The sequence below is a fragment of the Buteo buteo genome, chromosome 1, assembly GCF_964188355.1.
Source record: "Buteo buteo chromosome 1, bButBut1.hap1.1, whole genome shotgun sequence".
Lineage (NCBI taxonomy): Eukaryota > Metazoa > Chordata > Aves > Accipitriformes > Accipitridae > Buteo > Buteo buteo.
In genome coordinates this window covers 794,885-812,432 of record NC_134171.1, presented here as the reverse complement: position 1 = coordinate 812,432, position 17,548 = coordinate 794,885, and the positions used below count along the sequence as shown (strand labels likewise).

The 17,548-nt window shown below is 56.0% G+C and overlaps 2 protein-coding genes across 14 annotated transcripts in view; both read right to left on the bottom strand.

Annotated features, from left to right (window-relative positions):
• Positions 1–9,837, bottom strand: part of DYSF (dysferlin) — a 105,773-nt gene extending 95,936 nt beyond the window's left edge. For 5 of the 9 annotated variants that reach the window (XM_075041134.1, XM_075041576.1, XM_075041313.1 and 2 more), the window contains exons 1-4: positions 6,956–7,112; positions 4,722–4,777; positions 3,854–3,945; positions 758–863 (exon numbers count right to left, since the gene is read on the bottom strand). In XM_075041134.1, the coding sequence (XP_074897235.1) occupies positions 758–863; positions 3,854–3,945; positions 4,722–4,777; positions 6,956–7,049 (348 nt within the window). In that variant the 5' untranslated portion in view covers positions 7,050–7,112. Of the gene's footprint in view, positions 1–757; positions 864–3,853; positions 3,946–4,721; positions 4,778–6,955; positions 7,113–9,714 lie in introns of those variants that run through there. The other 4 variants (XM_075041224.1, XM_075041655.1, XM_075041491.1 and 1 more) reach the window with 1 other exon arrangement.
• A 4,515-nt stretch (positions 9,838–14,352) lies between these two features.
• ZNF638 (zinc finger protein 638) overlaps positions 14,353–17,548 on the bottom strand; it is a 65,230-nt gene continuing 62,034 nt past the window's right edge. For 4 of the 5 annotated variants that reach the window (XM_075040221.1, XM_075040310.1, XM_075040052.1 and 1 more), the window contains exons 24-26: positions 16,513–16,605; positions 15,538–15,656; positions 14,353–14,665 (exon numbers count right to left, since the gene is read on the bottom strand). In XM_075040221.1, the coding sequence (XP_074896322.1) occupies positions 14,606–14,665; positions 15,538–15,656; positions 16,513–16,605 (272 nt within the window). In that variant the 3' untranslated portion in view covers positions 14,353–14,605. The remainder of the gene's footprint in view (positions 14,666–15,537; positions 15,657–16,512; positions 16,606–17,548) is intronic. The other variant, XM_075040137.1, reaches the window with a different exon arrangement.

Genomic DNA, 17,548 nt, shown 5'->3' with positions numbered 1-17,548 from the left:
ACGCGAGATTTAACGGGCTGCGGGGGGTGCTCCCAGTGCTCCCCGCAGAGCCCACCGGCCGCCTGGCGAGGACACCCCTGTCTCAGGGGTGCACAGGCTGCAGCCCCCGCCAACAGCCATCCTGCAAAGAGGTTTGACCCATCTGCTGCTGGGCTGTCCCCAGCAAAGCACCGGGGTGTCCCCAGCAAAGCTCTTCCCAGGCTTCAGGGCGAGGAGGAGAGGGGGACACGCGGGACGCGGGGAGGTGAGTCCCCCGGCACGACGCAGGAGTCCCCGCGCGAGCACGGACCGAGCGCGTTCCTGCTGCCCCCCTGCCCCAGCCACCGGGTGGTCTGCTTCTTGAAAACGAGCCCAGGATGGGACAACTGGTCTCCAACTGGGAGCTGCAACTGGTAGGGATATTGATCAGACTAGTCCCCAGCTGGGAGCTGCAACTGGTAGGGACGTTGCTCAGACTGGTCCCCAACTGGGAGCTGCAACTGGTAAGGACATTGCTGAGACTGGTCTCCAACTGGGAGCTGCAACCGGTAGGGACGTTGCTCAGACTGGACCCCAGCTGGGAGCTGCAACTGGTAGCGACAGCATTCACAGTGGTCTCCAACTGGGAGCTGCAACTGGTAGGGATATTGCTCAGACTGGTCTCCAACTGGGAGCTGCAACTGGTAGGGACGTTGCCCAGACTGGTCCCCAGCTGGGAGCTGCAGCTGGCAGGGATATTGCTTACACCGGCCTCACTGGTCCCCGCGCAGGGACTCACCCCGGTGCTCTGCTTCTTGGTGTCCAGCAAGGGGAGGTTGTAGGAGGCCGCCAGGCTGGGGGAGGACAGGACATCTCGCAGGGGCACTCGGGCTTCTCCCAAAAACCTGGGGGTGAAGAGCAATCGGGGAGTCAACAGGGGAAGGGGCCGAGGAGCCACAGCTGGGGCAAAACCGGGCACCAGCAACCGACCTGGAGGGCAAGGAGGGGGGGACGCGCTTGCCAGCATCCCCGGCTGGCAGCTGCCCTGGGAGAACGGGAACGGGCATCGGGTGACTCTGACCCAGCCAGGGGCAAGCATCTCTGGGGACTTTGTCCCCTTTTTATCAAGGAAAAGCACCTAAAAGCCCACGCTGAGGAACCAGGAGCCATAAACCGAAGCGCTGATGGATTTTTCTTTGCCAGCGGAGAAAAGAGAGACACAAGGGGTTGGGGGTTTCACTGGAGATGGGTGAGATCATTGCTGGCAGCCCAGGCTGGTGTCTCTGTGCCACCATCATCCAGGAGGACTTTAAACCACCATAAAACTGATATATCCCCTATTGCGTTTCAGCTCCTCCCTGGTGTTCAGCTTCTGGTTAACTCTTCCTGCGCCATGCCACCTCCCACCCCAGCCAGCAGTGCCGGTTCACCCGGGGAAGAACCAGGGCTGGCCGGGGAGTGGATCCAGTGCTGCTGCCCGGCTCCTCCTCGCCCAGAGCCAGGAAAGCCCTCAGACCACTTTGTGCTGTCCTAACAGCGCGATGAGATCACGGAGCAGATCCTCCTGGGGACGGGTGAGGAGCCGACCGAGAGCCCGTGGGTCAGGATGAAAGGGAGGGCAGGGACGGGTGACATCGGGGGGGGTCTGCTACCGGCCACCCGACCCCGAAGACCGAGCGGATGAAGCCTCTACAGACAGAGAGGAGCAGCCTCTCGTTCACAAGCCCTGGTCCTCGAGGGGCTTCAACCACCCCAGTACCTCTCTGTTGGAGGGACAACACGGCACGGCACAAGCGATCCGGGAGGTTCCTGAGCGCGTTGATGACAACTTCCTTCTCCAAGCGGTGGAGGAGCCGAGGAGAGGTGCCACGCTGGACCTTGTTCTCACCAAGGAGGGGCTGGTGGGGAATGGGAAGCTCAAGGGCAGCCTCGGCTGCAGTGACCGTGAAATGGTGGAGTTCAAGATCCTTCGGGCAGCGTGGAGGGCGCACAGCAAGCTGGCTACCCTGGACTGGAGGAGAGCAGACTTTGGGCTCTTCAGGGATCTGCTTGGTAGAGTACCGTGGGGTACAGCCCTGGGGGGAAGAGGGGCCCAAGAGAGCTGGCCGATATTCAAGGGTCACCTCCTCCAAGCTGAGGAGTGATGCACCCCAACAAAGACGAGAGGCAGGCAAAACCACCAGGAGGCCTGCGTGGATGAACAAGGAGCTCCTGGACAAACTCAAACACAAAAAGGAAGCCTACAGAGGGTGAAAGCAAGGACAGGTAGCCTGGGAGGAATACAGAGAAATTGCCCGAGCAGCCAGGGATCAGGTTAGGAAAGCTAAAGCCCTGATGGAATTCAATCTGGCCAGGGACGTCAAGGGCAACAAGAAAAGCTTCTACAGGTACATCCATCATAAAAGAAAGACGAGGGAAAATGTGGGCCCTCTCCAGAAGGAAAGGGGAGACCTGGTTACCTGGGACATGGAGAAGGCTGAGGTATTCAACGACTTTTTTGCCTCAGTCTTCCCCGGCAAGGGCTCCAGCCGCACCACCCAAGATGCAGAAGGCAAAGGCAGGGACTGGGAGAATGAAGAACTGCCCGCTGTAGGAGAAGATCACGTTCGAGACCATCTAAGGAACCTGAAGGTGCACAAGTCCATGGGACCTGATGAGGTGCAGCCGCGGGTCCCAAGGGAACTGGCAGATAAAGTGGCTAAGCCACTATCCATCATATTTGAGAAGTTGTGGCAGTGCGGGGAAGTTCCCACTGACTGGAAAAGGGGAAACGTAGCCTCCATTTTTAAAAAGGGAAAAAAGGAAGACCCGAGGAACTACAGCCCAGTCAGCCTCCGGCAAGATCATGGAGCAGCTGGGAGCAAAAATCCACCATCGCCTTCGTGACAGAGAGGGGACCATTCGCAAGAGCATCGTGGTCCCTGTGGGCCGTGGCAGAGCGGCTGCTCCCCACGCAGACAGACAAAATCTCCCTGCGCCAGGAGTTGGGACCCTTCTCCCGTCCTCCTCTCTCTATTTATAGAGACGCACAACGCCACCGAGCTGGACCAGACCCAGTTTCCACCTCCCTTGGCCTCCAGCCCAAGAGCAAATCCAGCATCATCTCCAGCCCTGGAAATGGGATCCTTTGCACTGGGACCATCCACCCCATCCCAGCCGGAGCAGGGCAGCAGGTTCCCACCCTCCGCTGCCTAAAAATAAACTACTTCCTATATTTTTTTCCCCTGTGCAAGCAGCGATCCCAGCTGAAGGAGCCCCGCGTGCAGACGTGGGTTGCCGGAGGGTGTCCGGGCTGTGTGTCCCGGGGCTGAAGGTGGGATCACCGTCCGCTCTCGCCCTCCTTCCTACCACAGCCGCTACGAGGAGGGAGACCCCGACCCCGTGGGGAAAACTCCGCTGCCACCGGAGCGAGGGACACCAGGAGCTGCTGTGAGAAAGGAAGCCGCCCCGGGCTGTTTGTTTTGCAAACGCCGCCCTTCCCAGCTCGGGAAAGGAGCTTGGCCGCCGTCTCACACCTCCCGGGCCAAGTGCCCATCACCGGGGCCTCGCGGCGCCGGCATCGCTCCCGGGGCAGGCGGCCGTGCTGGTACAGCAACCCCGGGGGAGGCAGCGGGCACAAGGGTCCCTTGTGTGCTCCCTGCCCTCAAACGCTGGTTTTTCTCCCCGGCCGTTGAGCAAAGCAGCCCAGAAATGCGGCTCTCGCCTCCCACCAGCCGCAAAGGGCAGTCGGCGCCGGGGAGCAACGCGTGGAGCCCGGGGAGAGCCCGAATGCCCCTCGCCGCCCACCCCAGCCCCCTTGTGCAAAGCTTTGGGCGTGCACGCGCGTGTGCAAGGGCTGCGCCGGTGATGGGAGCGGGGCAGGGGGCTCGCATCCAGCACCCGACGCTTCTCCCACCTGTTTCTCCCCACGGTTTCATGGTCTTTCACGACGACGGTGAGCTCAGCGCCCGGGTCCAGGGGAGATCCCTTCAGGTCCCACTCGAAGCCCTGGAGGGGAGGAGAGGAGAGCCAGGGTCAGCGCCCAGCTGGGACCACGATGCTCACACAGGCATTGACCGGCTCCGGCACCACCGTGGGCTCGAGGAGGAGAACCAAAACGCCAGACCGGCTTCACCATCACGGTGCTGACAGCTCCAACCCGGCCCCTCGGCACAAACCTCGGCACCACGCGTGCCCTGAGCAAAATTTCCCGGCACAGCCACAGAAAAAATATGCACCGGGCAAAGGCCTTCTCCTCATCATGGATTAAAAGTGAAGGAGAAAACGATGGGAGCTGGCACACAGCGTTTCTGCACCAAAAAGGTGTTAGTTTGCTCACCAAAACCCTTTTTCTTTTAGTTTTGACCCACAAAAGTACAGGTCAGGGTTAGGAGGAAGAAGGTGCTGGAAAAAATAGTCTCCCCTGGGCCAAGCTGATGAGTAAAACACACTTGTTTTCCCCTCGAGCTGCAATATTTTTAAACAGCTTCTTTTAATGTGCGTGCTTAGCCCTGATAAGATCTTGATGAAAGGGGAAGAGGCTGGAGCAAAGGGCCGTGCGGAGCTGGCTCGGTCCTGCTCCTCCACTGCCAGTGCCCAGAATTTCGAATACAAAGCTGCCCCTGATGAGGACTGACGCCAAACCCTCCGTGGGGTGACAACCCCCGGGCATCACCGGACCCCCACAAGCCCCTTGTGCTTGGGGCACCTTGCTGGGCTTGCACCCGGGTCCCACAGCACCCTCCATCCCCGACTGTTCCCCGCGGGGATGGGGACACGCTCACCTCGTTCCATACAGGGTTCACATTGTTCTTGATGACTTTAGTCCTCTTCTTCACACCTGCAGGGAGAAACACACATGGGTCAGACCAGTTTCCCCATCAAACTGCGGGGAAAAAAACCCAAAATTCCAGTCCCCCTCGTGCACAGGTGGGGTCGAGAGCCTCCAGCGACACCCGCAGCTCCCAGGAGCAGGATCAGGCCCTGCTCCTTGCACACATCCTTGCACAGATGGGCTCCAGGACCCCGCTTCGAGCCCCAGCCCTGCCATAAGCCTTGCTGGAAAACCCCAGGCAAGTCATGTCAGTGGGTTGTGCCTCAGTTTCCCCATGAGCAGGGCAGAGAGGAGGCTCCCAAAGGCTGCTGGGTGGGTTTTTGGGCTGGAAGGTGCCACAGAGGACCCAGACATCATCCTCCCTCCTCCCAAACCTCAGTGCAGTCCCAGAGGGGACCCTGATTCCCTGTGACAAGGGTCGGATGCTTGAACATTGAAGGGGGGGGGGGGGGGGTTGGCCCACTGACACCCCCAAACGATGCAATGGGATGCTGTCACCCAGTCTCGGGATCACAGCCATCCAGGGGACTGGAATTGGGCAGCAGCAGTTAAAAGTAACCCAAAGCCAACGTCCTGAGGAGCCCCGGTGCCAGGGGGGCTCCAGCCCTGCCTGAGGAGCCCCCCCCAAAGCCCCAGCTGCACCCCAAAACCACGACCCTCACGTCACACCAAAAACTGGCCAAATGCCCGCTGGGCCCCCAGGGGCCACATCACGGGAGGGACCGGGGGAAGAGGAAAAGGAAGAGCCGAACAATAGCGGTGACTCAAACCCCGGGGGACACCGGCCAGGCGCCCTGCAGGTCCCTATAGATGTATATACATATATATATATAGGTACCCCAGGCTGTGGATACGGCACACCACGGGGCTGGTGGGGAGCCCAAGCTGCTCGCTCAAAATATTCTCCTTGTTCTTTATTTTAGCATTGCTAAATTAACCTTTTCCTATTTCAGGTTTTAAAGAATCTCTGCTGAACCTCCCAGCCCCGAGCTGAAGCGGCCGCCGGAGCCAGGCTGGGGCCGGGAGGGAGGCAGAGCTGCCATCGCCCTGACACGGCACCTCTGGACAACGTCACCGAGCCCAAGAGACATCAAACACCCTCGATGTAAGGCACATCTCCTGCTTATGCCTCATCTTCATGGGACGCAGAGCTCTGGAATTCCCCCTGCATTCTCGGGACCATGATCTGGCTGACGAGAGCTGCCTTCTGCCTTGGCGGAGGATGGACGGAGCCCACCCTGGGACAGCACCCAGCACCCACAGTGGGATGAACACACGAGGGGTCCCAGGGCCAGTGGAGCCAGCCGGGCAGGGGCCGGCGGCAGGACCATTCCCCCCACCCACCCCACAGAGCACAGGAAAGGCTGGGTCAGAAGCCACTCATCCCTTTCATTTCCTTATTTTTTTTTTCTAAAAATGGACATTTTCCACCGCCAGGAAACGGCTGCCGAAAAAAAAAAAAAGCAACATCCTCCGGTGAGTGCTTTCGAGGTGCAAAGGCAACACTCCCTTCCCGGGACCTCCATCCTCCAGTACAACAGCAATGGGATAACCCCCTAGATCAGGGGGGTTTTTTATCAGTCTCAGATTAGTAATTAAAAGACCGTAACGAAAGCAAAGCACAAGAGCGACTGAGAACACCCAAGGCAGCAGTACCCTGCAGCAAAGCGGCATCCTCCTCTTTGCCGGGGCTCACCCCTGTCACCCCATCAATTTTAGATGCTGTGACACTGGGTGGCGGCGCTAAATGACCGTCCCCAAATCCCATCATCCCCCCCCCAACGGGAAAAATCCTTGAGGCAACGGGATTTCTCGCTGTCGCCCACGGCCCTGCGCACCCCAAAATCATAGAGGAAGAGCGATAAAATTCACAGCCCAACCCCAGGGATCCTCAGACACGCTGGTGTTGTGTGTGTGAGCACGGCACCGGGATGCATCAGAGGGTGGGGATGGCTACGGCGCATTCGGTAGTGGGGTGCAGGGGGGGGGAATTTTGCAAGGATTTAGGACAAGGATAGAGCTTTAGCAAAGCCCGGCTTCTGCGGGGCGCCCGGCCAGGACGTACGTCCTGGCCGGGCGCCCCGCAGAAGCCGGGCTTTGCTAGAAGGGGGCTGCAAAAGCAGACAAGAGTCTGGCAAAGCAATAATCCTGCCCACCCCCACCCAGATTTGGGGATCCCCTCACCTCGGAAAGTCAGGCTGGCCACCGGGTCGCTTTGTTTGTCCCCCTTCTCCAAGTTGGGGAGGTGGCTGGCTCGTTGGACCAAGCAACGCAGCATGGTTGGGAGATGGAGCAGGGCACCGTAAGGCCAAACCGGGCTCAGTCCGGGGCAGGATCCGGTCGTTCCCCCCCCCCCCATCGCCACCTCCCCCGTCCCGGCCCTCCCCGGTGGGTGGAGAAGGTGCCCGGGAGGCGACACGAAGCGCCTCGGCGCGGCGGCTCCGGAGGTTGCAAGACCCGGGATGCCGGGAGCCACCGGGGTACCAAAGACCCGGGATCCGGGGATGCTGCGAGCTCCGGGGATGGTAGATTAAATCACCGGGATCCGGGGATGCTACGAGCTCCGGGGACGATAAATAAATCACCGGGATCTGGGGATGCTGCAGGCTCTGAGGATGCCCGAGCACCGGGATCCAGGGTTGCTGCAAGCTCCAGGGATGGTAAATAAATCACCAGGATCCAGGGATGCTGTGAGCTCCAGGGATGGTAAATAGATCACGGGATCCAGGGATGCTGTGAGTTCTGGGGTTGGTAAATAAATCACCAGGATCCAGGGAAGCTGTGAGCTCCAGGGATGGTAAATAAATCACTGCGATCTGGGGATGCTGCGAGCTCCAGGGATGATAAATTAAATCATTGGGAACCAGGGATGCTGCGAAGCCTGAGGACACCCAGCACCAGGATCTGGGGATGCTGTGAGCTCCAGGGATGGTACATAAATCACTGGGATCGGGTATGCTGCGAGCTCCAGGGATGGTACATAAGTCACCAGGATCTGGGGATGCTGCACGGTCCAGAGATGCTCTAAGCCCTGGGGATGGTAAATAAATAACCAGGATCTGGAAATGCTGCAAGCCCTGGGGTTGGCAAACAAATCACCAGGACCCGGCATGCCCTGGGGATGGTAAATCGGTAAATCGCCAGCACCAGGGACGCTGCAAGCGTTGGGGGCTGCAAGCCCTGGGGGTGCCCGAGCGCAGGGCCCCAGGGACGCTGCAAGCCCTGGGGATGGTAAATCATTCGGACTCAGGGATGCTGCAAGCCCCAAGAGTGCAAAAGCTCGAGCATCTGGGGGTGCTGCAATTTCGGGGTGACCGAGCACCTGGACCTGGGGGTGCCATGAGCTGCAGGGATGCCCGAATAGCAGACACGGGGGTGAACCACCCCGGGGATGCTGGAGGAGCAGGACATGGGAGATGCCACACGCACAAGACCCTGGTGACACTGGAGCACCAGGACCCCCCAGGGGTGACACACCACAGGGCTGCAGACCACCAGCACCCCTGCGACAGTGCAAGCCGGGGAGCTCCCACGCCCGGGGCTGCCACGCCACTGGGGACACATCAGCTTGGGGGGGGCTCCCACTGCTGGGTGGGGGCTCTGAGCACCCCACAGCACCAGCACCCCGGCTGGGCTCTCACCACAAAACCCCCTTTGGGCTGAGGCACAGCCAGCACCCACCCTGAGCCCCCCGCACCCCTGCGTCCAGCTGACACCGGTGGCTGGGGTGGGGGGGGTCCACGTTCCCCCTGTCACCCCTTTCCCTGTCCCCCGGAGCAGAGGGGAGGGCCGTCCCCTTGCCACAGCCCCCACGCGTGTGGGAAGGAAGAAGCTGCTGCTCAGGCCCAGCGGGCGAGGGGCTTCCCACGGCTGTCACGACACAAGGAGACACCGTGACAGTGGGACAGGGACCTCCGTGCCACGAGGAAGGTCCCCCCCGGCCACAGAGCCAGGCACGACTGCCTGGGAGACGCGGGCGCAAGCACACGCGTGCCCACACGCGGCCTCTCTTCTCCGGCTCCTCACATCCCCTACAACAAACCCCAAAAAGATGCTTTTTCATCCCAGGGATGCCCGGAGCTGTGACGCGTCAGACGCTGCCTCCTTGCTCCTTGTCACCCCTCTGGGGGGAGGATTTGGGACCCAAGCTGGCACCGGGTGGGTCCCGGGGGGTTGCAGGCTGGTTCCCCCGTCACCATCGCAGGGGACCGGGGACATACACGTCTGGGGGGGCCCGGCACGGCCCCCCCGCGCCCTGCCCAGCCCCAAACACCGTCTTCTCATGGGGACACAGGGTGAAGCCCCCAGGCCCGGCACAGCAATGGCCCAACCGTGGGGTGCAGCCGGATGGGGCCCGCTGTGACCCTGGGGGGGGGCTGGAAATAAATCCCTGGCAGAAGGGGACATGGCTGGGGGGGGGTCAGGGCTGTTGGGGTGCAGGCAGCGGGGGGGGGGGCCGGGGAAGTGGACGTCAGGCAGGTCCCCAACGCGCAACGGCCCCCCCCTCGGCCACGGGGGTCACAGGGAAGGGAGGGGGCATCCCGCCCCCCCCCCGTGTCCCCTGGTGCCGGGCCCCCCCGCGATCGCCGTCCCCCCAGAGCAAAGCAAAGGCCAGAAATAGCCCCGGCTGCCGCTGGTGCTCTCACCGCTCAGCTATGCCCCCCCCGGCGGTAAGGGGGGGCAGGGGGCTCCCCGGGGGGGGGCTGCGTGGACAATGAACATCGGCTGGGGCGGGGGGGGACGGGGGGGGCATGGTGGGACCCCGCGGGGGGCGGGGGGGGTAAGGGGGTGAATGGGCGGGGGGCTGGAGATGCAGGACCCCCCCCCCGCCAATAACGCCGCTTTCAGCGCCGTTCCCGCCGCTGGGACGGAGCCTTCTGCAACCCCCCCACCCCCAGAAGACCCCCCCCAGCCTCACAGGACCCCCCCTCGCCCCCCCTCACCTCCGAAGCCGGCGGAGCAGTAAGCATCGCTGATGTCCGCGTCCGGCGTGCGGACATTTTCCGCGTGGAGGATGAAGACCCGGAGCATCGCCCCGGCCCGGCCGCCTCCTGCCGCCCTGCTGACCCCCCCCGGCTTCCCCCCCCCCAGCCTGGTACCCGCCTCTCTTAAAGGGGAACGGCCGCGGCGGGGCTGGCTGGGGCCCTGCAGGCGAGGGGGGGGGAGGAGACACAGACACCCCCCCCCGGCTTTGGAGGCGGCTGGCGAAGCTGCAAGGGCAAGTGTGTGCCCCCCCCCCCGCCGCGGCTGCTGCAGGAGCGAGGGCCCCCCCCTCCAAGACCCCAAATGGGGGGGGAAGGTGCTGGGGAGCCCCTGGGTGCAGCCGCAGCCCCTCCCCGTGATGCCAGGGACAGGCCTGGGGGGGCTAGCATGGCCTCCAAGGGGGGAAAATGGGGGGGGGGGGGTGTCTTGTGGGGGCTGAGCTACACGCAGGATGGACCCTGCGGCACCCCTCGGCGTGGCCCCTGCGAGAGGTGGGTGAACGCAAACCCCCACCCCAAGGGTCCCACTGAGACCAGTCCATCCCCTGAGCAGCACCAGTCGGGGGGGGGGGGGACAGAGTCCCAACGCTCCTTCCCCTGCCTCAGTTTCCCCAGCTGGGGGATGGGAAGACGTCTCTCGTTTTGGCACAGCCGTGACCAGCCGCACGGTGACAGGTGGGGACGGCCGCGGCACCCGGCTATTTTGGGGGGGTTATTTTTACCCCTGGGTTTCCCAGCAAGGGGCTCAGCGAGGTCCCTCCCACCCCACCACGCCAGGACCCCTCTTCCCTGCAGCCCCCCCGGCTGCTCGGGGCTGGCCCGCTCCCACGCTCACCCCGTCTCTCCCTTTTACCCTCTTTGGCTTTATCTAAACCCATTTCCCGCTCCTCCCGCTAGCTGCGAACCCACGACGCCGCAGCGAAAACCGCTGCCTGCCGGCACCAGCGCAAGGGTCGGCCGCCGATGCGGAAAATCTGCGGGAGCAGCAGCGTAATCGCATTTGGGTGAAACATCCTTATCTGCGAGAAGAAAGCCGAGGGCACGCGCAGGAGATGGCACGGCCCGGCCACGGGCTCCCCCAGTCCCCCTATTCCCCCTCCCACAGCTCCATCCCCTGCGCTCCCTCTGCATCCCTCCAAAATTTAGCCCGAGTCCCCCTGAAAGAGCCTGTTTGTCCCTTGTCCATCCATCTCTCAGCTCACCGGGAGCATCCCTGTCCCCAGCACCTTGCACCGAGAGGCCCACGGACCCCACGATCTCAGTCCTACAAGGACTATTTCTGTTGTGAGACCCTTAAATAGTAATTTCGGGCATTGCAGCCGCCAGGCCAGGCTCCACACGAGGTACAAGCGCTGCCTGGGTCGAGCTCGGTGATGCAGAGGGTGAAAAAAAAAATCCTGCCAGGGCAGAGGAAAAGCTGTTGCAAAAAAATTCCGTGGATTTTACTTAACTCAGCACATCTGCAGGCAGACACTGCCAGGAGCCGGCAGCAGCATCCCTGTAGATGTGCCAAGGGGACGGGGGGCACAGCATGTGGCCATTTTAATTACCGGCAGCTCTAAAATAAACTCAATTTGCAACACTGTTAGTCACAAGTGAACTGAAGTGCAGCACCGTACATCTTGGGGGAAGCAACGTTCAGAAAACCAGTAACAGCCCGTTCTGTCCCAGTGGTCTGGGTTTTACTTCATTTTTCCTAATTTCTTTTTTTGCCGCATCACCCTGGGTTGACAGGACGGGGTGTTTTGCCTCAAAATTCCCAGTTAAGTAGCCCCCACAGCTCCTGCATTTTTTCCCCAAGGCCGCTCCAGCACTGTCCTGGTTTTATCCCAGATGTTCTGGCATCTCAAAGGGAAGGGCCAGGCACAAACAGCGTCTGGGAAGTTGCAAGCAGAAGTGGATGCGGAGCAGAAAAAGGATTTACTGACCAAAGTCTCCACCCACAGCTCTCCAGGGTCACACTCTGCCTCGCAGCCAGCCGGGAGGTGATGCTGGATCCCATTTTCCTGGCCCCTGGAAGCCTCCAGCTCTGGGCTGGGAGCAGGCAGGCAACTGAGGCGGCATCAGGGCTTTAGCCAAGGCGAAGCCCCCCGAGCTGCCGTCCTCGCCCACCGTGGGCACCCACAGCCACCCCAAACGCCTGCTGATGGGGTGTACCTGGGCAGGGCCGTGAGCGATCCCATTAAAAGCCAAATTGTTTTCTTTGTTTGCCAATGCCTCGCCCTTGGAGCAGCCTTTAAAACTGCTGAGCTGCTCACAGCTCAGGTGATTTCTCAGCATCAATCTGGGAAAAGCCGTTTCTTTTAAAGCAAGGTAAAACCACGTCAGGCATGGTGGGGAAGGGTGGTTATCACCCCAAAGCTTTTGGGAGGAGGGTGCAAGAGGGGGAGGCAAAGCAGGGAGAGAGGAGCAGCAGGAGGATGAGCTTAGGCTGCTTCCAGCACCCCTGACACCCCACAAGTCCAGTCCCGCTCAGCAGCTGCCGGTGACCCACGCACGGGAGCAGAGCGCGGCTCGGGGGGCACAGCAGCCCGACCCACCGGCGGGCAAGGCAGAGGACCCAAACAGACCGGCAGTCCCCAGGTCGTGGGGTGCCGGTCTCTTCCTCTGCCCTGCCACACACTCAGCAAAGGCAAATTTGGACTGCAGCTTGCGCGGCAGAAGCAGGAATGAAGAACAACGTTGTTTTCTCGTCCTCCACACAGATAAAGTAACAAAGAGAGACCATGGCAAGGCATCGCCTTCCTGACTCCACAGAGGGACTGTGAAAACTCAGAAGCACAAGCACATAAAGCTGCATTGTAAAGGAGAGGGGACTAACGAGGACAGAGAGCCACGGCCCGCGCTCTGGCGAGGCTGGGAAAAAACACTGCAAAGCTGCTGAGCTCTGCTGGGGACTCTCGGGGCAGCTCGGCTGTGCAGCTCTGCAGACGCTTTCTGTACCGAGCTGCAGGCTCTTTGCCCCAAATTCCAGTTTCCACCCTGCTATTTCAGACAGGATTTTTAAATTCTCTTCTATATGAATTGGTAGTAACCCAAGAGTAACTAAGTGAGAGTAATGAAGTGGTTAAATAACATCCCACCAATCTCATCTGTACTGCTCGCCACTTTGGAGTAGGGGACTGCTCCTCCTAGTAGTCAGTGGAGAGGAGGGAGAGGGACGCGCATGTGCGCTCACTCACACACGCACACTCTTACCCTGAATCATGCTCCCTGGCTTGCCAAGTATTTGCTGGTCTAAATCCCTTGTGCATTTTTGAGACACTTATCTGTTCAGAGGGGGTTGGACATGCCAGGACAGACCAGTGCAATGGCTCACCAGCACACACAAGCAGCAAGCTCAGCCACAGCAGTGGTCTTTACTGACAGACTCAAGCAAAACAAGAAAAAAAAGCCCCAACAGCAATCATTTACGACGTTCTGTAACCTGCCTGTCAGACAGCACAACTGCTCTGTCAACTACATGAACAGCCCAAAGCAAAGCCTTCATTCTGGAGCCTTCAGAGCAGGGCCTGTCCTCATTGCAAATACACGCCATGGACTTCGGGCAGTGAACAAGTATTTGGAGACGTTTACCAGCTCAGTATCATTCGATGACTTCAAACACATGAAATACAAATACCTCTTTCTGCACGTGCTTGCTCTCGAAGAAGCAAGGACCTATAAGTCTGAGAGACTTCACAGGATCATCTCCCATCAAGGAACAATGTTCCACATCAGCGACATGCAGGTGCTTCCTTTGCTGAACCCAAAGTTCAGTTTGTTTTGGTGCTTTACTGATCAGCAGTCTGAAGACACAAGGATTTTTGTACCAGCTATGGCACAGGTATGACATGTAATATCCCCAACAGGTAGAACCACCGAGACTCTCATTTTCCTTGGACATGTAGGAACACTTCTTTACCCCTCCTCCAGGAACATAATTCAGCCAAAGTCAACTACCCAAAGTTTGAAGGAGTGGCAGAGACAGTGGTGGATTTTAAAAAACAGTCTTTTAAATAAATTTCAAGTGGCTAGGTGAAAAATAAAAGCTCAAAGTCAATCATGATCCAGACTGCAATCTGCTGCTAAGAGCATGCCAGCCAGAGACCCAGAATTAGCAATGAGCAACATTCAAGAGCAGATTACAAAGTTCAGCCATGCTGCCGAGTGCTCCACAGGCTCTGATCTACAGACTTCAAGAAACTAGGGAAAAACAACCCAAAATAAATAGCTAACTCTGTCACCAAGGAGAAACAGCAAAGGACAGTGGCGTCCCTGGCTGACCACAGTAACGACAGGCACGCTAACGCAGTGCTGGAATAGGCTTTGCTCCCCTTGCTGGCCTCGGCTTTCTCTTCCTAGGACGATCGTGAGACTGCAGAGGCCATAGGAAAAAGGCGGCTAAAGGGAGCGTAACTATCCACAGCATCTCCGAAACCTTTACCATGAGGGTCACTGCTTTGGGGCAGCATAGAGCATATGTAGCACATGAAATTTCACCTGCTGAGAGCTCTGTAAAGCGGCACCAGAGAGAGATCTCTGGAATGAATTCCCTCCTAGTCTCTGTTGTGATCCAGAGTTAACAGAAGACAATAAATCACACCAAACACCATCCCCTGGTGTTAACTATACAGTAAGAACATTTATTTCATGTCGACACTTGTAAAAGAAGTCTCTTCCAAGTCAGATGATTTGATATACAAATCAAAGCCACCACATGTTTTTCTTTTAGTCTGTCTATACTGAGCTCAAATTTATACAACATGAATGCTTGTTTCTGAAACAAAATTACAAATTAAATCATAACAAAATACACAAAATTGACTGGACCCTAAGTTTAATTCACTGAAAGAATTCTTCTTTCCTCCAATCACCTTGAACTCCGCTCTTCCCCATCGTTATCCTCATCCTTCTGCTTGGCCATGAATTTCTGTAGAAATAAGGGTAGCCAGTGAGAAGATATCGCTATGTTATTCCTCAGTCTGTGACAAGATCATGTTCTAAACACAGGGTAGGTTTCATAAACATATCATCCAAAAATCAGCCTACTCCTGATACTGGTAACATGTTATCTGTACCAAAAAACACTCAAGAGTTTTGCTCACAAACTGACACACGCACAATCACCAAGTGGTGAAGCTCCCGAGTGCAATTTTTACAGGGCATATGGCAAAATATTAGGTATCAGGAGTTCACACGATGACAGGGACCTGTGCCTGGTCATGACATATAAAATAGTTATACAATATTTACTACAGGCTGTGTATTCATTGCATCCACTTTACAAAAGTCCACATCGATAAATATCTTCCCAGTTTTCTACCCCTCACATCAGCACCTCGCTACACGCTGGGTCCCCACCAGCCAGGTGCACCGCCAAGATGTGCTACTGAGGGGTGAGGGGAGTTTTAACCCCAAACTTAAGTTTTCTGCCTGCCAAACTGACCTTTTGATCATTTTACATCTGCAAGATATTTTAGGCAGTCTGCAGTTTCAGCAAGCCACAAAATCTGACAAAACCATGCTTTCGGACACAACACTGCATAGTTTTTAAAAATCACTTCTTAAAAATGAAGGGAAGACAACAGCTAGCCCCCACACCTTCCTAGGTAAGGAATGCTCTATGTAGGTGATGAGCTTGAGTAATTTAACAGTATCTGTGTCTGAGTTTAAAACTCAAACCCCTTGAAGCATTAATATGAGCTCTCTATGCCACTAGGAAATTATAGCACTCGTTAAAGCAAACTTTTTTAGAACGATATTCTTTTCACTCCTGTGTGTTTGGAAGAGCTTCAGCATTACCTCCATGTTTTGCTGATGAAGAGGTGTCTTGCAGTGATTTTTCACAGATATTTCATCTGCATAGAACAGCGAGCAGATCTGACAGAAAAAGCCAGCCTTTGGAACTAGGTAATCCAAATCTGAAGAGACAGCACACATCATTAACATTAACTAAACACACCTTCAAAACAACCCATTAACAAAACACAGCTTTAAAGAAAAATATCAGATTCCATTAGCCAGAACTATACAATTTGTTATTACTAGAAGGAAGTTAGTTACCTTTTTTGAATATTCTAATCCGAGTTGGTCACCTGTCCTATTTTGATAAACAGGAGGACACATACTTTTCTGCCAATGGAGCAACTGACCTTCTGGATCTGAAGCTCACGCCAACTACCTCAGCATCCTTTAGCCTTAAAAGTGTTTTATATACAACCAAGTTTAACCTCTGTCCTGCAGTGTGTTACGCAAGCATTTTCTGTCACAGAGAATATTACACAAGCCATCAGGCAAGGATCCATATTTTCCTAGCAACTTCTTTTAGAGTTCAAGTGTTATCAGTAGCTTTGTAGAAAAGTATTTTAGATGAGGATCTTGGAATATATATATATATACACACACACACACACACACATTTTTAAAACTATGTAAGCAGTTCCCTCATTTTTATACATTGAAAGTTGGTAATAAAACTCATAACAGGATTAGAACAGTAAGTAGATACTACATTGCAGTGTGCTAATTATCAATAAATTAGCCTGTATTTGTAAATTTTAGGAAAAAAAGAACCTTGAATTTTGCTGCTGCTATTAAGCCAACAGCAGAAACTTGTAAAACATGCATTTGTAGGAGCCAAGATAAAAACACAGGTTATGAGCCATGACTTTGAAGTTAAAAGTGGTAATGAGGCAAAGGGCATTTTCAAACAGGCAAGAAAGCTGTCTTCCAGCAAGAAAAGTATGGAGTGTTTGGGGCGGGTGGTTTTGGTTTTACCTTTTGGAGTACTCTGCGTCTTTGATACATCTGAAGAAGCAATTTTCTTCCGCTTAGGCTCTGGTTCTTTATCTCCTGATCCCAGCTGATCTACTGGAGGCCATAAATCCATGTTAAACAAAGATATCAGCTAGTTTAAAAGTACTCTATCTCTAGCTGTAATGGCTCGTTACTGCTTGAAACAAACACCATCTGTATGGGCCTTGCTGTTCTCTACACCAGTCGGTTTGGTCTCTCCACAGAGCAATTTTCAGGAACTCCTGACATCAATCCTGCAAGCAAGATTCCCAAATACAGCCCCAGTGCTGCGATGAATGACTCCAAAAGCGCTCTTGACCACACAGCACTCTTCACAGACGTACCACCACCACTCTCAGCTGCCTTCCTCTACAGCTCTTACCAGCAGCTTCAAACCAACTTTGTGATTATGGTCACAAAAATCTCAACTTCTTTAGAATACAAACTACCAGGCTTTCTTGAATTAACCTAGCTCAAGGTCCAACAGCAATATTTCAGCTTTGTTACAGAACCAGCCAAACCCAAGAGAATATGTTATTGGATTAACCAGCTCTAGGGAAAGCTCAAAATCAACATTGTATGATTTTTCTGGAGACAAGGAGTTTGACAGTCTCTTCTACTATGAGATAAACAAGGTCTTTGTGTTTTAGACTACCAAAGCAGTCCAATTGCCAGGCGAAGAGTCACACATCAAAAATACCTGGTTTCTTTATAATTTCATATTCAAATAATCTAGATACCAGCATGTCCTAGACAAGTTTAATGCAATAAATCCTTTGCCATAACAACAAAACCCGGGAAGCTGTCGAAGGAACACAACAGACAGCATCAGTCTCTTGCACCCCTTGATGTTTCAGCAGATTGTATCTCACTGCATCATGCAACACGCAAAGTTTCAGATTTGCCATCTTTACCAGCTGCAGTCTGACTGTCGTTCTTTGAACTGCTGGCCTGAGGCAATCAATAAATCCTTTCCTATTTTGCTGCTGGTTTGAGATTTTAAGACTTGAATAACAGG